The 24,916-nt window shown below is 42.1% G+C and overlaps 1 protein-coding gene across 1 annotated transcript in view; it reads right to left on the bottom strand.

The window, feature by feature from the left end:
* The window catches only part of EPB41L4A (erythrocyte membrane protein band 4.1 like 4A), a 256,576-nt gene that overhangs the window by 21,868 nt on the left and 209,792 nt on the right, over positions 1-24,916 (bottom strand). Inside the window, exons 14-18 of the mRNA XM_060091850.1 lie at positions 23,924-24,007; positions 22,824-22,937; positions 12,939-12,986; positions 11,771-11,848; positions 777-896 (exon numbers count right to left, since the gene is read on the bottom strand). Of these exons, the coding sequence (XP_059947833.1) occupies positions 777-896; positions 11,771-11,848; positions 12,939-12,986; positions 22,824-22,937; positions 23,924-24,007 (444 nt within the window). The remainder of the gene's footprint in view (positions 1-776; positions 897-11,770; positions 11,849-12,938; positions 12,987-22,823; positions 22,938-23,923; positions 24,008-24,916) is intronic.

Genomic DNA, 24,916 nt, shown 5'->3' with positions numbered 1-24,916 from the left:
ACCAAAGCTGCTTTCCCACTTAGTTCTCAGGGCAGAGCCCCCTTGCCTGACCGTTTGTGCATACTGTATTAGTAAATCTACTTCTTGCACATCAAAAAAAACCCCAAAAAACAAAAGGTATGCTTTGGGACGAGAGGTGGGTGTGGAGAGTCTAAATCTGGATGATGCAAACATTTCTGTTTAAGTATAAACTTTATCAGTGCAAAAGAAAATTAATTTGGGGAACTGGCAACCTCATCATCATGGGGTAATTATGCTCACACATGGCACTGCCTAGCAACAGAAGGAGCAGGCCAATCTCAACACTGGGGTGTAATGAATCACTCACTGACTACTGCTCACAAATGGTGATTTGATGGGAAGTTATTCACATCTGGTTTAATCTGGAACAAGACTTAAGAGGATTCTGCAGACTCAAATTGAGATAAGCAGCAGGTATTTCACCAACTGCCAGGCTCCAGAACAAAGGAGACTATTCCTACTTATTCAGTTGAATATATACCTTTGTTTAAAAACAAAACAAAATATGATTTTGATAGCCTTGTTTTTTATGACATTTTGCTTTGGCTGTGCTCCAACTTCTACTGCTTCAGATATAGCTGATGAGCATAACAAATGTAAGAAGGTATATATGACAATAAATAAACAGTGGGATAATCATGGTTGAACTAAATCACTTAAGAAGACCTCAGAGAGACAGCCCAATGTGCCCTAGACTCTGCACGCTATCGACAGCTCGGAGTTTTTGAATCAAGGCATAAAGAGAGAGCACATACGAACGAGATCTGTGTCTGGATCGTCTGTTGTTGGGGTCTGCCTGGTTTTTTTCCTTTTGTCTCCTTAGTACAGCTTCCCACTGAGGCGCCGAATCAACCATATCATTCTCCTGCCGTATTCTGAAAGAAAGACCATTCATCTAAAATTAACATCCACATATGTGGTGCTTTATCAGTTCATCCTAAACATGTTTTTAAAAGTTATTTCACAATATTACCATAATCACTCAAAGCTAGGAATGTATTAACCGTATTAATATATCCATAAGTAGATAAGTATATAATATTTATACATAAATATGTAAACATATATTGGTTATTTTCAGACTTCATCCCCGGCTTAAAATTTCCTAGTAAAAAGACATGTGTCAAAAACAAAACTCATTTAAAACATATTTAGGGGCTTCCCTGGTGGCACAGTGGTTAAGAATCCTCCTGCCAATGCAGGGGACACAGGTTTGAGCCCTGGTCCAGGAAGATCCCACATGCCGCGGGAGCAACTAAGCCCGTGTGCCACAGCTACTGAGCCTGCGCTAGAGCCCGCAAGCCACAACTACTGAGCACACGTGCCACAACTACTGAAGCCCGCGCGCCTAGAGCCCGTGCTCCACAACAAGAGAAGCCATCAAAATGAGAAGCCCACGCACAGCAATGAAGAGTAGCCCCCGCTCGCCACAACTAGAGAAAGCCCGCGTGCAGCAACGAAGACCCAACGCAGCCAAAAATAAATAAATAAATTAAAAAATAAAACATATTTAGGTTTCGACTAAAGAAACAGTGGTGTCTGCTACACAATCTTAAATCATGAAACAAAATCATTTTATACAAATATACTAAAACAGCAATGAATAGTTTTCCTTTGAAATGCTCTTAAAAATTCACAAATTGTCCAAGTTTTCATGCACAAGTGCCAGATACAATTTCCATTTTTTTAAGACACGAAGCTACAAATAAAAAAAGTTAAATATGGTGGCATAATGCCTCAGCAACTGAGTAGGCACAGAACATTCTGGTTATGCTGCTCGCATGTTTAAGAGGGAATGAGGGCTGAGCACTCAGAGGGGCCAGGGGCCCTGCAGGGAATGTAAAATGAGGGAAAGGGAAACTGGGGGGAGGGGGTACTGGGGGGCACAGGGACTTGCCATGTAAGAGCATGGGACAATGTTACTTAATCCTCTCAGTTTTTAAAAGATAATCCACAAATCTGGATTTTTAAAAAAATGAACTCTTCTGTTTTTTAAGTAATGGTAACCAATTATGAATGTGAAATACTGTACGGACCTGGCAAAACCCATCCATGGACCACACAGCCTGCAGAAGTTTCAGACTTTTGATACATCAAGTCTTTCTAAAAACAAGGGTGAGGTGTTAACAGGGGAGAGAGGGAACCAAGTACTTAATTAAAGCAAGTGCTTAATTAATGTGTAAATAATGTCTGGAATGCACTGCAATGATGCTGTGAAGCCATGAGTATTTCTTGCAAAAATCAAACACCTGTTATTTGAATCTTTAACTTTGAATTTATGTACGTTCTTGAGGAAGCTGCTCCAGGGTGTTTCTTTCACACTGCTGCTCCCGGGGCGTGGGAGAGCAGCATGATTGCACGGTAATCATCCCAGTACTGTGACTGCATGAGCATAACTGCTTCGAAACAGAAATGAAAAGAATAGACAAGTCTGGAGTCATTTCTCTCACTGAACAGATGTCTTTCCGCTGCCCTGTTACAGCACTTAGTACAGACTGTGGGGTGGATATCTGGATTTGCTTATAATGCAAACCAGTAGACGAGTGACATATATTCATCTTATTTATACTTAAACAGAGACAATGGAAAGCTAATTCCAGTTTTTTAAAAAAAAGCAGCTTATGAGGAAGAAGCTATTTAAATCTCTCTAGATTACAGAGGAATTGTGTTAAATAAAAAAATTATCTGTAACACATTTCAAGTCTTTGAACTGTATATATTTCCTCACTAAAGCTTTCATTCCTAATAGGCTATTATTTGAATATTAACAGGATACAGTCATGGTATTTTTCACAAATTCAAGAACATAGTTCCCTCTTCTAATGACATGTGCAGAGGAAATGAAAACTGAACATATGAATCTGAATATTAGAAACATCTGAAGAAAAATATGAGAAGGTATACGACGAGGTCATAATTAATCACTCTTTGAAGCAAACACTCTCGCTTGAAAATTCCATGTGTGCATACACACACACGTGTATGTATATGTATTTTCATAGCCAGAACCTAGACTTCCGAGCCATTCCACGTATCATGTGACAGCCAGGGAGTGACCCACCAGACCTACTGGGGTGGAACTGTCCTGGACCCTCCCAGGACTGAGGGATCCAAAGTTAGGAAGAGACAGTGGGAAGGCGTCAGGCTGGCAAGGAGCTGTCTTCCCTCCCACAGGAACCCACCCACACCTTGCATTGCCCGGGGTAGACATAACACCAGGTCCTGGCAACTCCTAAGCCTGGAGTCTTTTAGACTACAGCTTCCATTCTGAGCTAAATCGCTGCACAGTTCGTGGACAGGACAAAATTTCACTAATTTTTTTTAAATCAGTAAATCAGCATCCTTAAATATTTTTGAGAGGTCAAGCCTACCAGCAAGGGTGAAACCTGACTGAGGCAAACATACTTTTCCTAGAGAAACATTCCTTAGACAGTTCAAAGGAAGCACGAGCAGTATATGCTCATTCTTCTATTGTGGAATTTAGCTGGCTACTTTCATATTGAGGCTTTACTCTGATAACAAAAATTAAAACTCCTGAGACAAGAGCACACATATTTCTTGTACCTTACTAGTAACAAGAACTAAATCAGAAAGAATTTCAGACGATGGCATGCACCTTTAACTTTTATTTTCCTAATCAAAAAGTCGAAAGTGAGGGCAGTGAAACCATGTCAGTTAATATCCTTGGGACCTACATGTTCCAAAGACAGTTGCCCTCTACTGGGGATACTCTTTCATAAATATTCTAACAAGGTACATTAAAAATGTAAGGCTCATTGGAGAGTCACAACAGAAGCACATTCTCCTGAGTAACGAGTGGTGTGGCTGCCTTAGTCTGTAATGAAGTTTGAAATTACACCCTTACAAAAGGCCTCTGGTTAATGGTACCTCATTACAAGAATGAAAGTGTCATTTCTTCCATCACTGAACTGCTCCAGAAAATACAGATGCTACATGGAAAGGAAATCCTAGCCCCAAAGCAAGAATATTGTAACACTGAGTCCTGATGAGGCAGGAGTTAACTATTTTGTTTATGCATGAGTAACTAAAGAAATCTTTAAATGTAAAAGACATATCTTATCATGATTCTACCTTATAAGTCTCATTTCTCCTTAGGTGTAGCACACACAAAGTGTTGGTTTTTGCTCCTTTCCTGCTACATTTTAATTTTCATGTGGGGATTTACATTATGAAGAATAAAAACACTGTAAGCATCATATCAATATAGTACCTTTTAAAAAGTCAAAATGTCTTATATGACAGTCATGAAAGTCTTAAGGAGGGAAAGGAGTCCGTTGACATTTTCACTGGGGATGTATTCATTGTCAAATGTTATATTTAAAGTTGAACCTCAAAAAATGCTGTTTCTTTCCTGTATCCATTAAGGCAATAACTCTACATGCATCACATTTTGTCTATTTCCTCAGGTACAACCAAGGAGAGTTAGCAACTGGACTAAGAAGCCTTACCGTAAGAAGGTTTTGGCTTTTTAATCAAGGTAAGAGGGAGAGCGTCGCTCTAGAATAGAGCATTCTCCAATAATGTTTCAGAATAAGGGAATTCTGATACATTTCCTCCATGTCTCACCAAACTTCAACACTCTAATTTTTCAGGCTATCCGTGCAATTTAGATTTTAACTGCATTTGACACTTAATTAAAGTTTGCAAAAGGTTTGGAAGACAAAACATCATATAATCATTTGATAACAATAATGAAGATAATGACTGTTCCTAGTCTCTTCTTTCCTATCTTCCCAATTATAGTTCTGCCTCTTCTGCAAAATTCTTCACAGTACCAAATGAATTCCTATACAAATCCCTGTGGGTTCTACTTCATCCTCTACCTTTACCCGGGCAGTTTTGTTCTTAATAGGACCTTCCTTTATACCAGTTCTTAATTCATTTCTCATTCACTGAGATAAAGACCATGTGTAATACTGAACTTGAGAAATCTTACAGAGCAAGTGTATAATGACGCTTCCATTTCTCATTCACTGAGATAAAGACCATGTGTAATACTGAACTTGAGAAATCTTACAGAGCAAGTGTATAATGACGCTTCCAGGCGATAAGAGCAATACCGATCGCTCCTGAGTTCAGCCTCGTTCCAGCTCTGTCATTATCTGACTCAGAGACCCTGGGCAAAACGCTTAACCTTCTTTGGTAGGTCTGTTTCTTCATCTACTGAATTATTGTAAAGATCCTTTCCAGCTGTAAAATTATGGTTCTCTATTCGTGCTTTATTTATAAGCCAGTCAGACATGGTAAAAAAAAAAAAAACTCTCCACTCTTCAGCAATAGCACAACTTCCCAGACAATTGCTTCATACAACCACTCCATCGCTAATATTAAATCTGCAGTTCCCAGCTGACTGTGTTTCTCATCCACTGCTCTCATTTTTGGATCACATGCTATAAACCAGTCTTCTTTTTTTCTTCAGTAATTTTCCTTCCCTTGGGAAATTTATGTTGGTTCCAGGCATCTGTCAACATACTCCCTGAAGACCAGCAAGCAAAAAATTCATTTGCTTTTCCCACCTTCCCCCACCATCAATAAATTATTCTTATTTGCTCTTAAAGGTGCTTCTATCTCTTCCACTTACTCCTTATGCTCTCCCTGCTAAAATGGGCTGCATTTGGTGCCCTCTCCCTCCCCAAACTCTCCTTCTGTTTTCATGATCATTCAACCTGCTCTGCTTTTAGTCATCTGACAGCATTCCTCATTTGTTGCAGCTCCGCACTTCCACAGTCATCTCTGTCAACTTGGATTATGCTCTGGAATCCCTAAATAATCCACGTCAAATGTCTAAATCTTAATACAACTTATTAAAGTGGAAATCAGAACCCTCTGCCATCTGTACCATGGTGAACATCATTTCCATCGGCTCTGCACGAACTGCCCTCTCCCTACCCCCAATTTTTACCTGGCTTGCAGCCAGCCCCGACACTTCAATCAGGGACAGGGACCAGGCAGGAGGGAATGCTTGCAAGGAAACAGTTACCTGTTTTCAGGCCATGTGGAAGAAACGTCCCTGGTTTAAGTTTGCCATCATCAAAACCACATTTTTTTCCCTAGGGCAGAGGGACAAGAATGCTTTGCTTTGTGTTATCACTCTAACAACAACAAAACCCTGCCAAAGCCATGATCTATATCTCCCCGGCTCAAATGTATTGTCCCTGTTAGCTGCAGTGCCACAGAGGATGGTTTCTTTCTTTTTTCAGAAAAATAATATAAAAGACCTGTGGAACACATTTAAAATACTTCAAACCATCTTAATCCATTATTCAGATACAGATTCTAAAAGACGTCTAAAAAGCAGGAGGAAACTCTTAACAACGTTTGTGGCAGAACAAATTCATGTTAGAAATACTGACTTCTTTATTGTTAAAGGGAGCTGGGCCCTACTCTGCAGATCCAACAGGACTTCAGATAACACTGAGCAGCGTTGAACATTCTCATCAATGGAATAGTACCTGCCCACGCAGGGTCCTTTGTGCTTTTCAAAGTGCATCCATTATCTCAGATCTTTATAAACCCCGTGAGGTAGGCGGGGCAGGTATTATCCCACTTTGCATGTGTGAAAATTAAAACTCAGAGGGTAAAGGAACCAGCTCCTAGGCACAGAGATCTTCAAAGCATCTTCAAAATTCATAACACACCGTCCCTCGTTCTTTGTTCTGAGCTCTATTTCACCCACACGCGCACACACGTGTGCACACACATCACCTCAGGTACATAACTCATGTGATTATGATGCAAACATCCCAGAATGAAATTTGGGAAAGGCCCAAATGGTCCCCTGCTGCCAGTTTATTCTAGTCCAGCTTTTACCCCCAGCTTCTCTCATTTCTCTTACCCCTTTAATCCTCACCAGGCTCCAGAGTTACTTCCGCTTTTATGCTTATGCAAAAAACACCAGGCTCGTTCTCTGCCTCACTGCCCACCTCCTCCAAATCTCCCACTTCAAATCCTAAAAGCCTAGCAACACATCAAAGCTAATGACTGAGTAATCCACAGACCCTCCCCAGTGAATGCCCAAAGGAGTGCTGATTTTCATCAACAGCACAAAGGATATTTTGCAGACCGGTTTCTTTGAACGGTGAAGGATATTTTATTAAGCTCAAGGTATTTTCAGGGCAAGCTGGTTTATGAAAGGCTTCACTCTGATAGGTCTACCTCTTAGGTCCTCCTTCAACATACACTGTGGGCAAGTCCTGAGCATGGCCCAGGGGCTCAAACCCATAAAGACCAGCTGACTGACCCTTCTGATCTTAGGTGCAAGATTCAAAATTCTAACTAGTAAAACATAATGCAATCTAATATTCACATTAACTTCATGCTGCTTTGTCCTTGGTAGGTTTCCAATTTGATGAATTTAATTCAACCGATTTTTTCACAAATCGGTATCACAAAAAGTAATCTAAAAAGAAATTTGCAGCCTTTTAGTTTTCAATCCTACCAGTGAATTGAATCCTACCAATTCCATTTCCCAATATCAATCTATCTATCACTATTTAGATCATAATGACCACTTCATAACTTTTTGGAGGTCAGACACCCCCTTAAGAATCTGATTAAATCTACAGACTATCACCAGAAAATTGTATACTTAGAAACACAAAGAACGTTACATACAATTTCTTGGGGATATGAGACCCCTAAAACCTACCCATCAATCAGAGGGTAAGAATGCCTGGTCTGAAAATACAAATGTGTAAAGTTGGGGTAGATGGGGAAATGGAAGACAAGGTTAAAAGAAAAGTGGAAAAGGTTGGAAAGAGGGTGTAGGAGAGGTGGGGACAGCCAAAGAGAAGGTGACTCCAAAATTAGACATTAAACTATCCGGCTCCCTCCGCCAAAGTGCTGTCACCTCTCAGATTTCATTTGGTCTTTGCGGTAACTCATTCAAGACAGCAGATCAGGTAGTATGCACTCCATTTGAGGGATGAGAAAGCTAAGTTTAAATTTGTTAAGTGAGCTGCCCAAGGTCAAACAGCAGGACATGGCAGAACCAAAACCCTGACCCACACCCTTGGGAGTTTTTTGACACATCACTGGCTCCTAAACAGAGACAGAAGTCAGAGAAGACAGGAAAGAAAGAGTGAGAAAGAAGCTAAGAAAAGAAAAAAAAGGGGGGGAACTGGGTGAGGAAAAATAATGTGATATAGTAAAAAGGGAGGCAAGAGAAGAGAAATGAAGATGAGGGTGTACGTAGAGACACTGAGGGGAAAATAAAGACTTTCTGTCATCTGAGATGTTATCGCAAGAAACTGTGCTCCAACTTCCAGGTACTATACAAAGGGAGGAAAAATCTATTTTCTCAAATCTTTTTTTTTTTTGCGGTATGTGGGCCTCTCACTGTTGTGGCCTCTCCCGCTGCGGAGCACAGGCTCCGGACGCACACGCCCAGCGGCCATGGCTCACAGGCCCAGCTGCTCCGCGGCATGTGGGATCTTCCCGGATCGGGGCACGAACCCGTTTCCCCTGCATCGGCAGGCGGACTCTCAACCACTGCGCCACCAGGGAAGCCCCTATTTTCTCAAATCTTAAAATCTAGAGAACTGTAGGTACCCATGCAGATTATGAAAACAGTAAGGAAACAACAACTGAAGTGAAAGAGGATTAAGAAAGACATAAACAATTCCCCAAACAAAGGAGGCTTGAAGCCTCTGGTGTTGTCGGAAACTTCTGTGGAATGAAACCCTGCAGTTACTGCACAGCCCTCACCCATCTGGCCTCATTTGCTCTAGACCCAAAACTGACAGAGGGGGTGCTTATCTACAGCTATATTTTTCTAAAACTGAATCTAAACAACAATCCTTGTTTCTGATACTAGCCTTCCAGAGTCGATGTGGATTCTGATTGTTTTTTCATGGTTGTTAAAAGCCACAACTACTGCTTTGGATAAAGTTGACCTGTGAACATTGTCTTGTTAACTTGTGTTTCTCCCAACACAAAATCTGAGATATTGAAATTGTCATCCATGGGAACAGCAAGGCAGCTTAAAATCCAATGGGTAGACACTGTGAAAAAACAGTATTTACACAGAATTGTCTCAAACCTAATAGGAGAGACCTTCCTTATGTTAAACAAACAAACAAACAAAAACAAAAACAAAAAAACAGCAAGAAAGAGTAGCATAGGAAAGAGCATCCCGAAGACCACACACAGCCTCCAGAAAGTCTCTCTGGAACTCCGTCCAGAGTTCCACTGGACACATCATGGGCTTCAAAACAGTGCCTGAAAAGCAAATGTGCACAGTCTTTGTCCCTCTGCCTCAGGCTACAGTTCCCCTGAGGAGACAGGAAAGCGGGGTGTGTCGGTGCAGGCTCTGGTTTCCAAAGGGAGGAAGCATCCAGGGCTGAATTTAGAGACCTTGCTGGCAGGAAGTAGAACATCAGCATGTTCAAGATTCACTTTGCCCCATTCTAGGGTTACCAGAGTCCTTTAATAAAAGCACAAAAGACGCTGGTGAGAGCTTGGCTGGGTCACGTTCCCGACCAAAATAAGAAAGGACAACTGAGGTTGAAGAGATTCATTCTCTCCCCCAAAGTAGAAAGTCAGACATCATTTGACAACCCTTCATTACAGACACAAGACATACTGTGTCTGTAATGGGACCATCAGCAGCACCGCAGTAAAAATACTCAGACCCTTGTATCCCGAGGTGGAATGACTGGGTTCTGGCAAAATTTTAAAGGCTAATAATGGGATGGAGGGGTTAGCGGCAGCATTGCCTAATGGGTACGTGGCACCCAGGGGCAGTGTAATGTGTTGTACCATGTTTCTCTGCACACTGTACCTACACCAGGATTTTCAGGAGTGGATATTGGAACTGCAAGACATGTTTCTTCCTCTGCCCACTTTTTGCTATGCCCCTGAGAACTAGAGTCCAGACCTCATCTTCTACAGACACAGGCAACTTGTATAACCCTAGGGCAATATCTCTGCAGGTAAAAGAAATGATTTTGAAAACCTTTGTGTCAGTGTGTTTTGAAAGCAATTTCTCATTAATAGCCTTACAAAGTACATTTGCATTTAAACATTCAGAACCACCATCATTCTAAAATATAGTACAAAGAAAGCCAGTCTAAAAAATTGTTCATGAAATTGGGATGGGAGGAGAAATTGGGGTAGAGGGAGAAAACACCTAGAAGGAATATTGAAGCCAGTGCCCCTAGATCAGTAATGAGCTATTTAGGAACTTGTTGGCAACCTTTAAATAGTGTTTCATTTTAATAGCAAATGTCACCGTGAGCACTTTTGGCCTGAAAAGGCACTGTTTTTAAATAGGTTACCTTCTGAGAAGTTGAGAATAGAGCACCTATGAGCTCAACTTAGAATACACCAAGCAAAACAGAAATATATTTATTAAGATACTGGCTTGATCAGTAAGTACAAATGGGGGAGGGAGGCTGTTTTGTTTGTTTGTTTTGCTTTGTTTTGTGTTGTCTGTGCAGAAATACTGAATTTTAGAGCAGGAAGAGGGTACCTGAGGGAGAGCTACCCGCCACACTTGGCTTTTTATAGATAAAGAAACTGAAATCATTTCCTTGAGAAAGGTGTCCTTACACACTGAGATCGCACCTCTATATAGTGTGATGCCAGCCCCTAAGAAGGCTCCACATGGAAAGCTTCCTAAGAAAATGGCCCAGTCTTACAAAGCTATCTGGGCTGTTATTACATAGGCTTTGTAGTTAGAGAGGGAGGCCAATTCAATGCATGACCAGCACAAGAGCTCTGAGCACTAAAGAAGGATCTTGGAGATTATCTTATCCAACTTCCTCATTTTACAGAGGAGAAAAAGACGGCCCAGGAAAATAAAGCAACCAAGCAAGACTCCACATCAGGTGAGAACCAGTTTCCCAACAGTGGCCCTATGGACATTCTTGGGGCCAGATATTTCTTTGTTGTAGAGGGCTGTCCTGTGCATTGGAGGATGTTTAGCAGCCTCCCTAGCCAGCAGCAACCCCCGCCCCACAATTGTGACATCCAAAAGTATCCCAAAACATTGCCAAATGTCCTCAGGGAACACAGGGAAAGACAAAACTGTCCCCATTTGAGAACCACTGGGTTGGAAACTGGCATAACCAGTAACCAAATCCCTCACCTCACCAACCTGGTGCTCTTTCATTACATGATTACTTGTTTTCAAATAAGTATTCCGGAACCAGGAAGAACTGATTAGTGCATTAAGCCATCACTGACATTGATTACATGTCAAATCCTGTTATTAACAAGCTCTTAAGAATAAGCCTTAAAGATATGAACTAATTGCATTTACCCATCTAACTGTGTGCGCCTGGCAGGAGTATAAACAGGTATTTGCATGTTACACATACATAAGGCTGAAGCTATGCAACTATGAGTGTCTCGTTTTTTGGCTGGGCAAAGGATAGTGATGTCATGTTAAAAGACACTTCAGGGAGAAATCGCTCTACAAATGGTAAAATTTCTCACCACCCTTAAACAAATTCACCACGTGTTGTACCTAAATATAGGTCATCATTTTTTTTATTAACAAGAAGGAATCTCACTGTCAAATTGTTTAATCATCTTATTATAAAGATAAGAAACTCAGTCCAAAGAGCTGAGGTTTCCTAAAACAGTGCTTTAAAATCATGCCAGATTCCTTCTTAAACACAGATGAGAAAAATCAGGCACAGAAATTCTTAGGACACACAGCTTCTGTAACCAGTGGTAGCCTCTGATTTCAGAGTTCCCGTTAACCACGACCTTGCAATATTACCTGTTTCTCTTTTTCCGGTGTTCTCTATTAGAATTTTCTGATTCACTACCACTGCTTGTGTTACAGCGTGAGCGCGACCTGAAAACAAAATAAGAGTAAAAGGAAAAAAAAAAAACCCACATTTATGACAAATGAAAAATTTCAGAAAGGTTCATGTTGGTTCTTTAGAATTAATTTTGCAGTAAAATTACTAATCCAAACATAAGTAGCTGTCGTAGCCCTCTCCCAGTCAGAATTTCTCAGTTCAGCCAGGCATCTGAATGTCTACAGAAATGAGAGCAGATTAAAGCAAATGTCACCATGCTCCCTGAAGGGACCACAGAAACAAATACTTCCAACAGAACTCTGACGTGGAAAAGCTAAAAGCCCCTGGGGTGGACTAAATATGGACACAAAGTCCTGTCAAACCCCTACCTTCATGGAGAAAGGGAGAGTTTATTTCCCCTCCCCTTGAATTTGTGGTGGTCCTGTGACTGATTTTTACCAACAGAAGAAGGTGTAAGGGATACTCTGCCAGTTCTAGGACAGTCTCTAAACAGGGCTGGCAGCTTCTGCTTCCTTCCAGCCACCTAAGTTAGCCAGGTGCAGAGACCACAGACAGAGAGAGGTCCCAGGCTGCCAGCCATTCTGCCAGGGACTAGCTAGACTAGCTAACAAACTATTCAATCAACAGAATCACACAAGATATATACAGTTGTTGTTATGTTCAACCACCAAGTTTTGGGTGGTTTTAACGTAGCAAGGGATAACCAAGGGAATTCCCTGGCGGTCCAGTGGTCGAGACTCCATGCTTCCACTGCAGGGCTCACGGGTTTGATCCCTGGTCAGGGGACTAAGATCCTGCATGCCACTGCACGGTGGCGGCCAAAAAAAAAAAAAAAAAAAAAGAAAGAAAGAAAAATAAAGAGATAACTGAGACAGCTCCTCTAAGACAAAAGGAGCAGAAAAAAGAAAAAAGGAAAAACTCCTAAGGACGTTAAGAAAGGAAGACTGAGAACCAGTTGAAGCCAAAACTGATATTTCAAAGTTTAAAAAAAATTACAATACTCTTAAAGCAGCCACTAATAAAACAAAACATTTTCCCCACTCCTGCCTCAAGTCTGGGCTGTGCTAATCTGCTAAGCCCCATCCCTCTCCCTTGACCCTCCTTCTAATTTGTTTTCTTTACCTCCTCCTCTGCTTTAGATCTGAGTCCTCACCACTGTTATGGGCTTTCCTATGGAAAACAAACAAACAAAGACATTAAGAAGAATAGAAAATTATCAGTTGGCTAAGGAAAGCATACCAAAATGAGTTTCACTTCAGTTAATGTACATCCCTTACAGAGTCATCCATTCACCAAACACGTCAATCACACATATATGCTGAGCCCTACAAGTGGTCCCAGAAACATAATACCAACTGGCCTCAAGAACCCAGCAATCTAGCAGGGGCTACAAACAGACCATAAATAACTACGCACAACATGTCTGGTAAATTCCATTCATCCAATGAAGGGGTTCATCTGTAGTTCCTAGGTCTGCAGGTGAAACCAAGTGCTAACCTAATTAGGCCCACCAAACCTAACCTGCCTTGCATGCTTCTTTTGGCGGGGGTGGCGGGGAGTGGGCTGTGTTTGATCTTTGTTGCTGTGCATGGACTTTCTCTAGTTGCAGCAAGCGGGGGCTACTTTTCATTGCAGTGCAGTGCCTTCTCTTGTTGTGGAGCATGGGCTCTAGGCGTGTGGGTTTCAGTAGTTGTGGCACACGGGCTCAGTAGTTATGGCTCGTGGGCTCTAGAGCACGGGCTCAGTAGTTGTTGCGCATAGGCTTAGCTGCTCCGCGGCATGTGGGATCTTCCCGGATGAGGGATCGAACCCGTGTCCCCTGCATTGGCAGGCGGATTCTCAGCCACTGCGCCACCAGGGAAGTCCTGCCTCGCGTGCTTTCAATTGATTTTAAACTAGATGCCCACAGCTTCCTTATACATAACACCTCTGACATATGGGTCACAAGAGTAATGGTTGCTTAAGTTGTTTTTCAGGAACTTGGAATTAGTTCTTGCCCAGTTCAGACTAGCTGAAACCACTCACCATTCGAATGGGCCTGCGTGAGTGTCCAACGGATGACCTTTTGATGTCAGAGGGCCAAAACCTCCACCCTCAGAACATGTTAACTCCACCATTTTTTGAACATGTGTCCTATGAAGAGCCGTGAAGCTCGACTACATTTGCACAGACCACCAATTACCTCCCTCTTCTTATCTCCAGTCACCTCTCCCCACACCTCAGACCACCCTGCCCCTTTATCCCATGAATAGCCCTAAGCCCTATCTTCAGGGAGGCAGATTTGAGATTTGTTCTCCCTTCACCTTGCTTGGCTGTCTCATGAATAAACTGTTTCTCTGGAGCAAACCTTGGCATCTCAGCATTTGGTTTGCTGCAAAGTTGGGCAAACAAACCCAATTCAGTAACACAATCAACCAAGCCTAGTTCTGCCATAATCTGACATCAGCTCTCACCCAAATGCCCTTTCCAACACCCTGGCCTCCATGTCCCTTGTCATCTTCTCTAATGACCTCTTCACTACAACTCAGCAACCCCATCATGGTCACACTTTGGACTTTATCATCTGTAACCATCCACAAACACTCTGCTCTCTGACTGAAATCTCCTCTCCTTCCTGAATACCACTTCCTATGTACCTTCAAACAGCTTCAAGGGGGCACTCTGGTAAAATATGCGGGCTCTGTAGTCCTGAATGTGAATCCCATCCCATCCATTGTTAAGCTGTGTGATTTAAACAAATTACTTCTCTACTGAGCCTCAGTTTTTATTTGTTTATTTGTATGTTTGTTTGTTTGTTTTTTGTGGTATGCGGGCCTCTCACTGTTGTGGTCTCTCCCGTTGCGGAGCACAGGCTCCGGACACGCAGGCTCAGCGGCCATGGCTCACGGGCCCAGCCGCTCCGCGGCATGTGGGATCTTCCCGGACTGGGGCACGAACCCGTGTCTCCTGCATCAGCAGGTGGACTCTCAACCACTGTGCCACCAGGGAAGCCCTGAGCCTCAGTTTTAATACTATTTCCCACACAGGGTTGTTATGAGGATAAAATGAATTAATATATTTAAAATGCACAGAGTAGGACCCGGCCCACTGTAAGCACTCAATAAATGCTGGCTATTATTAGTATTACTATTATTGCTTATTCAATGACTTCCGTTCTATCTTTCTTTGACCTCAGTAGTACCATCTGTCTATAGACCTTGCAACTTTCCATCAGTTCCTCACCTTTTTTCGTTCCCTCCCTGACTCAGCTCAGATTTCCATCATCTCAATAACATGTATTCCAGTACTCGAAACTTCCTCCAACTCTGTTTTTTGTTCAGTCTTTTTGTCAAAAGCCCAAGTATGGGTGAATCCAACTCTCCAGGTTCTCTGAGCCAGCTGGCAAAAGCTGGCCGAGCAGTGCTGGATGAAGTTACATAAAAGGGCATATTAGGGGCTTCCCTGGTGGCGCAGTGGTTGGGAGTCCGCCTGCCAATGCAGGGGACGCGGGTTCATGCCCCGGTCCGGGAGGATCCCACATGCCGCGGAGCGGCTGGGCCCGTGAGCCATGGCCGCTGAGCCTGCGTGTCCAGAGCCTGTGCTCTACAACGGGAGAGGCCACAACAGTGAGAGGCCCGCGTGACGCAAAAAAAAAAAAAAAAAAAGGGCATATTAGCTACACTACAAATCCATTTGCATAACCTCAAGTAGAGCTACAATGTGACCCAGCAATCCTACCACCTTTCTCTGATTTAAGTACTCTCAGTTTCTGTAAAGCAGTTTCAAACTCTTTTCACCTCGCAACCCTCTGACCCACAGTACTACTGCTTCAGCAGATGACTTTGTGTTCTCCTTCCAAAGTGAAAAGTAGCCAGCCATCAGATGGGAACTCTTTCCTCTTCCTGTTACCAAAATTAAAACTGACCAACATCTCCCTCTCTTATTTACGGAACTGTTCTTATAATTAAGGTCAGTCCCTTCACCTGTGCTGTGTGGGTCCCATCACCTCTTATCTACTCAGTGACTGTCATTAACTACCCTCCTATCGCTCACATATATTCAACTTGTCCTCATAGCAAATTCTTTTACCAGCTTTTAAACATTCTCAAGTCTCTCCTATTTAGACATACACACACCTACTTTGACTCCACATCACCCATGATTTCCTGCCCAGTCTCTCCTCTCTCCTTCAAAGCCACATTTCTTGAGAGAGGTATCTATGCCCTTTGGTCTCCATTTCCTTACCCTTTGTTATATGTGCCTTTGCACTCCAGCCAGGGCAGACATGGCTCTTTAATGTCACATTCACGACTTTTATTCTCCCATTTTCCTAACATAATTATATCAAATAACATAACATTGGGCTTCCCTGGTGGCACAGTGGTTGGGAGTCCACCTGCCGATGAAGGGGACACGGGTTCGTGCCCCAGTCCGGGAGGATCCCACATGCTGCGGGGCGGCTGGGCCCGTAAGCCATGGCCACTGATCCTGCGCGTCCAGAGCCTGTGCTCCGCAATGGGAGAGGCCACAACAGTGAGAGGCCCGCATACCGCAAAAACCAAAACCAAAACCAAAACCAAAACATAACATTGATATGTAAACACAATTATATAAGTATTGTTCACAGATGATTTAAACAGTGTTTCAGGAACACAATTCCATTCTTGTATGGGTTTAAGTTTTTCTTAGCAATGATAACTGCCTAGTTTTCTACGTACCTATCAGCTGCTTAGTTTTCCTTGTGCTTCTCACTGACTCTTCATCCCAACTCTGAGAAAACTGCAAAGCTCCTCCTGAGATGCACAAATACTCAGATAATCTGCAAGTTCCATTTACATCCCTCCTGGAGCCCTCTGCCCTCCTGCTCATATCTGAACAGCCTGCTGTCTAGTACTGCTGCACAAATGTCACTTTGATTAACTCTCTTCACCATGAACCAGGGAATTCCTTTTGCTTCTGTTTGATGGTTCCCATATTTCCAGGTCTCATGGCCTCTTGTCTTGGTTTTGGTGGCACTTCCAGTTGTTGACAGAGAAAACTGTGTGGCAGGTACATTATTTTTTGTTTGTTTTGAGAGCTCAAATTTCTGACAATGTCTTTATTCTACACATATAATTATGGTTTATCTGGGCACAGAATCCTAAATTGAAAATAATCTTCCTTCAGCATTTTGAAGGCAATGCCTTGTTATCTTCTTTCCCTGCGTTTGCTGTTAAGCAGCCCAATGCCATGATTCTGATTTGTCACCATTTGTGCATGGACTTTCTTTTCTCTCCCATTTTCCTCCCCAACACCAAGTTTTAAAAATTCTTTCTTAATCTATAATGTTTTGAAATTTAATGATCTTGGTATGGATCTAATTTTTCAATCTAGTATGACAAATACTCAGTGGGTTCTCTCTATAGAGTTAAATCAATCCGTTCTGGGATATTTTCTTGTACTATTACTTTTTTTTTTTTTGTATTTACTATTTCTTTAACAGTTTCCTCTCCTGCAATTTTTGTCTTTTTTCCCTTAGAAATTTTATTAGTCAAATGATTGATATCCAGGTTTGATCATTTTTAATCCTTATTTCCATGGATTTGCTTTGTTTTGTTTTGGTTCTACTTTGGGAAAGATTTCCTTAACTTTATCTTCCAAACCTTCTATTAATTATGTAAAATTCTACCCCATGAATTTAAAATCTGAAAACTCTTATGCACTCTTTCCTTTCAATACCATAGTTTTCACTTTTCTAAAGATAATAAACTTTTTTAGAAATTTTTCTTTGTTTCTTATATTGTCTCTATTTCCTGCGAGTTCCCACACATGCACTCCTAATTGTTGGTTCAGTCTCTGTCTTTCCAAAGAGCTGCTATCCTCAAGTGCCAGGTGATTATGGCTCTCTTCATATTTAAGCATTAGGCACTAAAATGACTGGAACCCTCTAGGTCTTCCCTGGTGGTGCAGTGGTTGAGAGCCCGCCTGCCGACGTAGGGGACGCGGGTACAAGCCCTGGTCTTGGAAGATCCCACATGCCGCGGAGCAACTAGCCCCGTGAGCCACAATTACTGAGCCTGCGCGTCTGGAGCCTGTGCTCCGCAGGAGAGGCCACGATAGTGAGGGGACCGCGCACCGCGATGAGGAGTGGCCCCCACTTGCCGCAACTGGAGAAAGCCCTCACACAGAAACGAGGAGCCAGCACAGCCATAAATAAATAAATAAAATTAAAAAAAAAAAAAAGACTGGAACCCTCTGGATGGTGCAGTGCATGTTAACTGATGGCCTCACTGCAATGTGGAGCTAAGAGTAAACTGGGTAGTCTCAACCATTTCATTGGAGGATCCTTTTTTTTTTTTACGGAACGCGGGCCTCTCACTGTCGTAGTCTCTCCCGTTGCGGAGCACAGGCTCCGGACGTGCAGGCTCAGCGCGGCCATGGCTCACGGGCCCAGCCGCTCCGCGGCATGTGGGATCTTCCCAGACCAGGGCACGAACCCGTGTCCCCTGCACTGGCAGGTGGACTCTCAGCCACTGCGCCACCAGGGAAGCCCTGGAGGATCCTTTGAAAGCTGCTATCTGTAGGCCTTTTCCCTAGTATCTGTCCATATCCTACAGTGAGATTTTCTAATCGCATGCCTAGGAGATATAAGCCTGGCTTCTAGCGGTCTGGGAATAAAGAGAGATGGAAGCTATTTAGTAACCAGATTTTTCACTCTCTGGATTTTTCACATGGACACAATTTCTGTAACTCTTTTACAAATTAATCCTCTTCAACTAAAGCAAATAAATGCTAAAGTTTCTCACAGCTCTATCACTGGCTTTGTCTTTGCATTCTGTCCACACTGTCTATCTAGACAGCCTCAGTTCTAGTTCATATTTCAACTAACACCTACGAGAAATCTATATTTCAGTCCAGATGGCTAATCTAGCTCCGGACTTATATCCAACAATCCATGTAAATCCCACACGTGGACTTCTCAAAGGTACCACAAATTCAACTTATCAACAACCAAACTCAGAGCTATCCTTTTTGAGCCTGTAATGTCCAGGTGGTTCTTAATTCAGTGCATCACACCTCAATCCATGAAACTGCACAAGCCCGGACTCATTCTTGACATCTGTCACTCCTTCACCCCTCATTTTGGTCCTTCTAGTCCCACTGCTTTTACCTCCTACAGGGACTCAAAACCATTCACTTCCTTATATCTCCAGATCACCACCTTGGCACAAGCTCCCATTCTCTCTTGCCAGGACTCATATGCTGCCTGATCTATTTCCCCTACTACCTTCTCCCACCTTTTCTCCACAGGACAGTAAGGATCATCTTCACCCAATACAAATGCAACTGTGGTATCACCCCCTTAGAAAAACCACTGGTCTAATGACCAAAATCCTCAACAAAGTCCAGGTGTCCTTTGAGATCTGGCCTCATCTTTCTCTCTGGGCTCATTCCCAACACATTTCTGTTCACTCGGTCCTTGAGCAACACTGGCTTTTCAGCCTTGCTCCCCACTCTGTTCCATCCCAAGGCCCCTGAATATGTTGCCCCCGTTCCTGGAATGATCTTTCCTCTTCTTGTCTGCTCTGGTCTCAGCACCCAGCTCAAGAATTCAACCTCAGGGAACACTTCCCCGACCTCCTTGGCTCAAGGACTCAGCAAAACTTCCCTATTGGTGCTGGTTACACAAGTGTTTGGTTTGTTAAAATCTATCAAGCTGTTATACCTGTGATATGTGTACTTTTCTGGAGACATGTTAGGTTACAATAACAAGTTCTTATAAATCCCTCTAAGCACCCTATTAACTCCCCACTCAAGGACATAGAAAAGTTCTAACTGCATAGGCATTTGTGTGATTCGTGTATTTCTTCCCCAAATTGTAAGCTCCCAAAGGGCAGGGACTTTCTCTAGTGCTGTTTAACACAGTGCCTGGCATAAAGTAGGCACTAATTAACATTTCTGAGTGTGAAAATGGATAGGGGTGAAAATAACTTGTACTGGCTAGGAAGTATGCTGGCCTTCTTCTTCTAGAACAGGACTGCTTAAACAAGCAGGCTTCAGGGTCTCCATGAACCTTGAAAAATTCTATGAAAATCTGTACGTTTGTTTAATTAAGTACTTTTTCCTCCTCCTGAATGAATCCAACATTTCATCAGATTCTCAGAGAGTTTTATCACCCAAAAAGGTTAAGGATCAGTGTTCTAGACTCAGCCAGAATTTGATAGATTTATCCATTTAATGACAAACAACTGGCAAAATAGGAAATTTTGATATGTTTTGCAAAACATGTTATCCTGGCCATGCACTGCAAAATAGAATTTTCTATTATTAAATTTAAGTCCTTGAGATTTCTCCATGCTGATGACAAATCTCAGTTTTAAATGTCAGAGTTTATCCAGCTATGCAGGGATTTGTGCCCAAGGGCAAGGTAAATATGTGTGAAGATAAAACAAGACTGAGAAGGACAGGGCAATTATAGGGCATTTAGAGTGGAAAGAAGCAAAGAGTGAGCTCTAGCTCTTTATACCAACATGCAGCAATGTCTAGTCTCCTCAAAACACACATGCCCAATAAGAGACCTTTCAAGTACCACACAGAACCAGACAGAGGCCCTGATGCTCAGACAAAAAGACTCTCTATAAAATCAAAAGCCTTTCCTCTGGATGGTGCCAATGAAAGGATCCTCTGTCCACGCACCACAATTACTTCTCTGTATTTCACAGGAAGCCAGCAGAAAACGTATCTCAGTAAAAAAGTCATTAAGTCTGGATTTGGGAATACGTGTGCTCCCAACTATTTCAAGCAATTAGTTCAGGGGAAAAATGTAAATTTTGATAAATGATGTAAAAACTTGATAAATTCATTTTCAAGCATATTAAAATAAAAATGACCATCTGCTCAGTGTGTGTAATTATTTTATTTAGGGAATGCTGAAAAGGTACACTAATAATTTAGGATGAAAAACTATAAAAACCTATCTATTTAACAATCAAACAGTGCCAAATTCTTAATATATTTAGCAGTTCCCACTACCCACATCCCCTCAACACATATATACACACAAATACACTTTAAAGTGTTTTCCAGTGATGTTGCCTTGGTTTTAAGTGTTGTCCAAGATGAACCAATTGTTGGTAGGGAAGGAGGGCAGAAAATCTATTCCCCTGCCTTAAGTGATGACTCATTATCCCTGCCTTTTTCAGATGTACAGACCTGGATCCACTTCTAGACTGGAACAGTTACCCACAAGGAACAGCTACCATTTTCTCCCCAAGCCTGTTTTCTCATCTGTAAAAGTGAGATAATAATGCTGGGCCAGGGATTTTCCATCGGTTCTTAGTCCCATCTGGACCCACTGTTAATCTCCCCTGTATTGCCAAGACTGGAGGCCTTAATATCACATCTTCCTGGATTCCTTTGCCACTTAGGCACTCAGGAGAGATTTGAAGGCAGGAGGAAAGGGCAAGTGATTTTGCTTCTGGCAGCACCTGTGGCACCCACTGTTGCACTCCTTACAACTGAGGGTTCCACAGTGTTAGCTATGGCGGTGATACCTCTAGCAGTGGCAGCAAGAGTCACTCCTACAGTGGCGGAGCCCCCGGCAGTGCCAGCAGCAAGTACAGGCATCCGAGGGCCAGCTGAAAGGCGGAAGCAGCCTTGACTCTCTGGGTGACACCCCATCTCTCCTTTTACTCCTGGCCGCACAGTGTCCAGGTCGCAGACGTGCACCACTCTCTGCCTTTTGCTCCTTCAGTCCTGCTCACGTTTGTGTACCAATCCCTACATTAATCCCTCTCTGCTGTAAAGGCCTAGGGACTGAATGATACATATGCCAATTTCCATAGGAGTATCATAAGGATTAAATGAGATAACACATAGCAAGTAATCTGCTCAGTACTTGGAACATGGTAAATGCCAGCTATTTTTCCATTATTCTATCTAATCGTGTTGCTCACGATCTAGCTCCCCCTTCTCAGTCCTACTAGGTGAAGGTGATGACCTTTCCCTTCTTAATCACCAAAGTATTTCAGTGAAGTTGGACCTGGTTTGAGAAAGCTGGGGATGAAGACTCTGGAAAACTGGCAGAAGTAGAAGACATCAAATAGGGATGGACCAGCAAGTGAGTACGAACAAGGGCAGAGAAAAGAGAAGGGCTTCTGCTTTCTAAATCTACAGTGTATACAAAAAGAGCCTTGACAGTTATCTGAAAACATGACCTGAACTTCTCATAATTATAAGTCACTTATAAAATACCATTTATGTAGGTACCCAAAGTAAAACACAGTCCCCATCAGGTAGAAATGAAATGAGTTTCTCTGGTAAGTGATTTCTAGGTCTTCCTCTCTTGGACCTGTCATATTGCCCAGGCTGCTTTGCAGAGACAGTCTAAAACTGCTAGATATGAATTTTTTTTAGTTAAGTACACACACACAAATATAATCACACAAACAATGTGACCTGCTGGGTAAAATGTAACAGGATTCATTTTCTCTGTTCTTTCAAAGGGGTTTTACTCAAGTTTAAGCAACAGTATCAGTCCTGAGAGCAAAGCACTCAGTCTCAACTAAGAGATTTCTTTCTAAACATAATCCTATCTTCTCAGATCAAAACATTTAAATCTTTTATATATTAATATGTATCATTAATACAATATATATTATATACACTACATATTATATATACTATATAATATCCATTCTCAAAATACATTACATACATTTTTAAAAATTTAACTACAATACAGAAAGCGAGTTCTCATCAATATTTTATGAAATTATTCTCTGAAACTCTGGCTGTTTAAGAGAAATGCTTCAGGACCCCTAGCTTATTTTATCTCAATTAAAAACAAAACATAAACATATAGCCTTATTGTGAAGCAATTACACTCTAATAAAGATGTTTAAAAAAAAAACAAAACCCAAAACATAAGCTCTCTGTTACCATGGGGAGACAAACAATCATGATACTATGAGAGTAACCTGTGATTAAAATGCGGCTGGGATCCAGAGCTTCTGTTGGGAATTTAAAACCAAGGGTCCTTCAGCTTACCTCCTCCTGGCGGGCTGTACAGAGTCATGGTCGCTCCCACACGAGGGGTTTCGGCGGCGCGCGTAGGGGAACTTGGGAGATTTCGTGCGGTCGTTCGGGGAGTTGTAGAGTCCGCTGGAGTGGAAGAGGAAAGGTCAATGATGTCCGCAGAGGGCCTGGAGGAGCAACACCCTAAGCTGGATCTAGGAAAGTGTTCGTGACTGCACATTTTTTACTTCCTGGGGAATACTGGATCATGGGCACATGGTTCTCTTTGCTGACAAGATTTCTTGAAAGAAAAGAGAAGTAAACAAATCATACAAATCTTAAGTCTGCAGGAACGGGTTTGTCTCACTGGCCTTCAACAGTAAGAAATCAACACACACAAATGGTGGCAATAACAACAACCATCCGCACTTATGATGAACCTACCACATGCCAGGTGCTGCCTGAGCTGAGGGCTTTATATTCGTTATCTCAGCTTTTCTCCAGATCAACCCTAATCACCACCGAAGTACAATTATTAGGCCCATTTAACAGAAAAGAAAACAGAAATACAGAATGTTTAATTAAGCAGCCAAGTAAAGTGGCTAGGAAAGAGGCAGAGCTAGAATCTGAACCACTGTGTGGTCAGACCTGGAGCCACCATAACTCTATGGCCAGTAAGTTATGATGCAGGTCTGTTCCTGGTATGGTAGTTGTGAACAAAAGAAACTAAATATTTCTGTATTTCTAGGAATAAAGGTCTACTAGAAGCACTATTCATGAGCTATAGTTTCCAACTCAAGTTTTTACAAGAACTATGAAATTGGGGAAATTACCATTAATATGTCATTTCACATATTCTAATGACCACCAAGCCATCCTAATGCTCTTTCAGGCAGTTTCTTAGTATATACAAATTTTCCTTTCTGTCTTTCCAGGAGAAAGTTTCACGTTAGGACACATCCTGTTGACCTCTACTTCAGCAGTTCTCAGTCACACAGATTTAGGAATCTGACTGACTTGTCCACAGTTAGTCATCACCAGACACAAAGCAGTTGGATTCCATTATTTAACAAGCTGCAATTGCTAACCCCTTTTATACTGTTCTCCTTTATAAAAACAATGATTCTCTTTACCTCTGGGGGCCACTTTCTTCCCACGGCGCATGAGATTTGCTTCTTTGGGTAACAGGGCTGTTTTCATTCTTTGCTTTCTTAAAGCTTTAATTAAAAAATAAAAAGAGTGTAGAAATTAGCTAGAAAATAAAAGGAATTAATTAGCTAGAAAATAAAAGGAAATTAACTCACATACTTATTTCTTCAGTAAAATTACTTAACAAATGTTTTAAAATGTATTTTTATTTATACCTGTGACTCATTCCAGAAAGAATATAAAGTGGCTACCTTAATTTTAAAAAATACTTGTTTCCAGCAGTACTTTGGGGGTCTCTTTTCCCCTTCTTTCTTTCTAGTTTTACTTCTTTATGTCAACCAAATGCCGAGTCATCAATTGTTAAGAACCTTTCTAAAGAGTCCACCTGAAGGATAGGAAAAAAGGGCACCAGCAAGCCAAGAAAAGAAGGCTGATGAGAAAGGAAAGTTGGGTATCTGGGCTCATGAAGCTGGCTCCCTCTTTTCAGCAGTGGTCAGAGACTGCTGGCTTTGGCCTTGGGTCTGAATCTATGCAGGCTGGTCAGCTCTGGGCAGGTTCAGGCTACCCGAACTGACTTTCTCTGCCCCCTGCTTCTGCCATATCTTGGCTTCATCCTTCCAAATCAGAATGACTTTCAAATGCTATTTCCTGACCTAGTATTATCTTTCCGCCCTAAGAATGTAAATATAACTGAGTTGTTATTCAATCCCAACAAATTGTTTTAGAAACACATGGGAGACACAAGGAAAGGATTCATCAGAACTCTTCCGTCACCAGGGGAGTAGGGGAGGTGTGCCACCTCTCACTTCCCCGGGAGACTCCACTTCAGAAAAAGATAGATCTACTTAACTCTGAATCCACTTTTAACCCTGGCTTTTGAGGAATCCTCTATTTAATAGCCCTGGAATATAGTCATAGCAGAGTTCTTTGTAACAGTCAAGAAAGAGGAGAGAGAAAATAACAAGGTCATTTCAAAA

This window comes from Mesoplodon densirostris, chromosome 3, assembly GCF_025265405.1.
Source record: "Mesoplodon densirostris isolate mMesDen1 chromosome 3, mMesDen1 primary haplotype, whole genome shotgun sequence".
NCBI lineage: Eukaryota > Metazoa > Chordata > Mammalia > Artiodactyla > Ziphiidae > Mesoplodon > Mesoplodon densirostris.
Note: the sequence above shows the minus strand (reverse complement) of the source record. Positions and strands in the feature narration are given on the sequence as shown.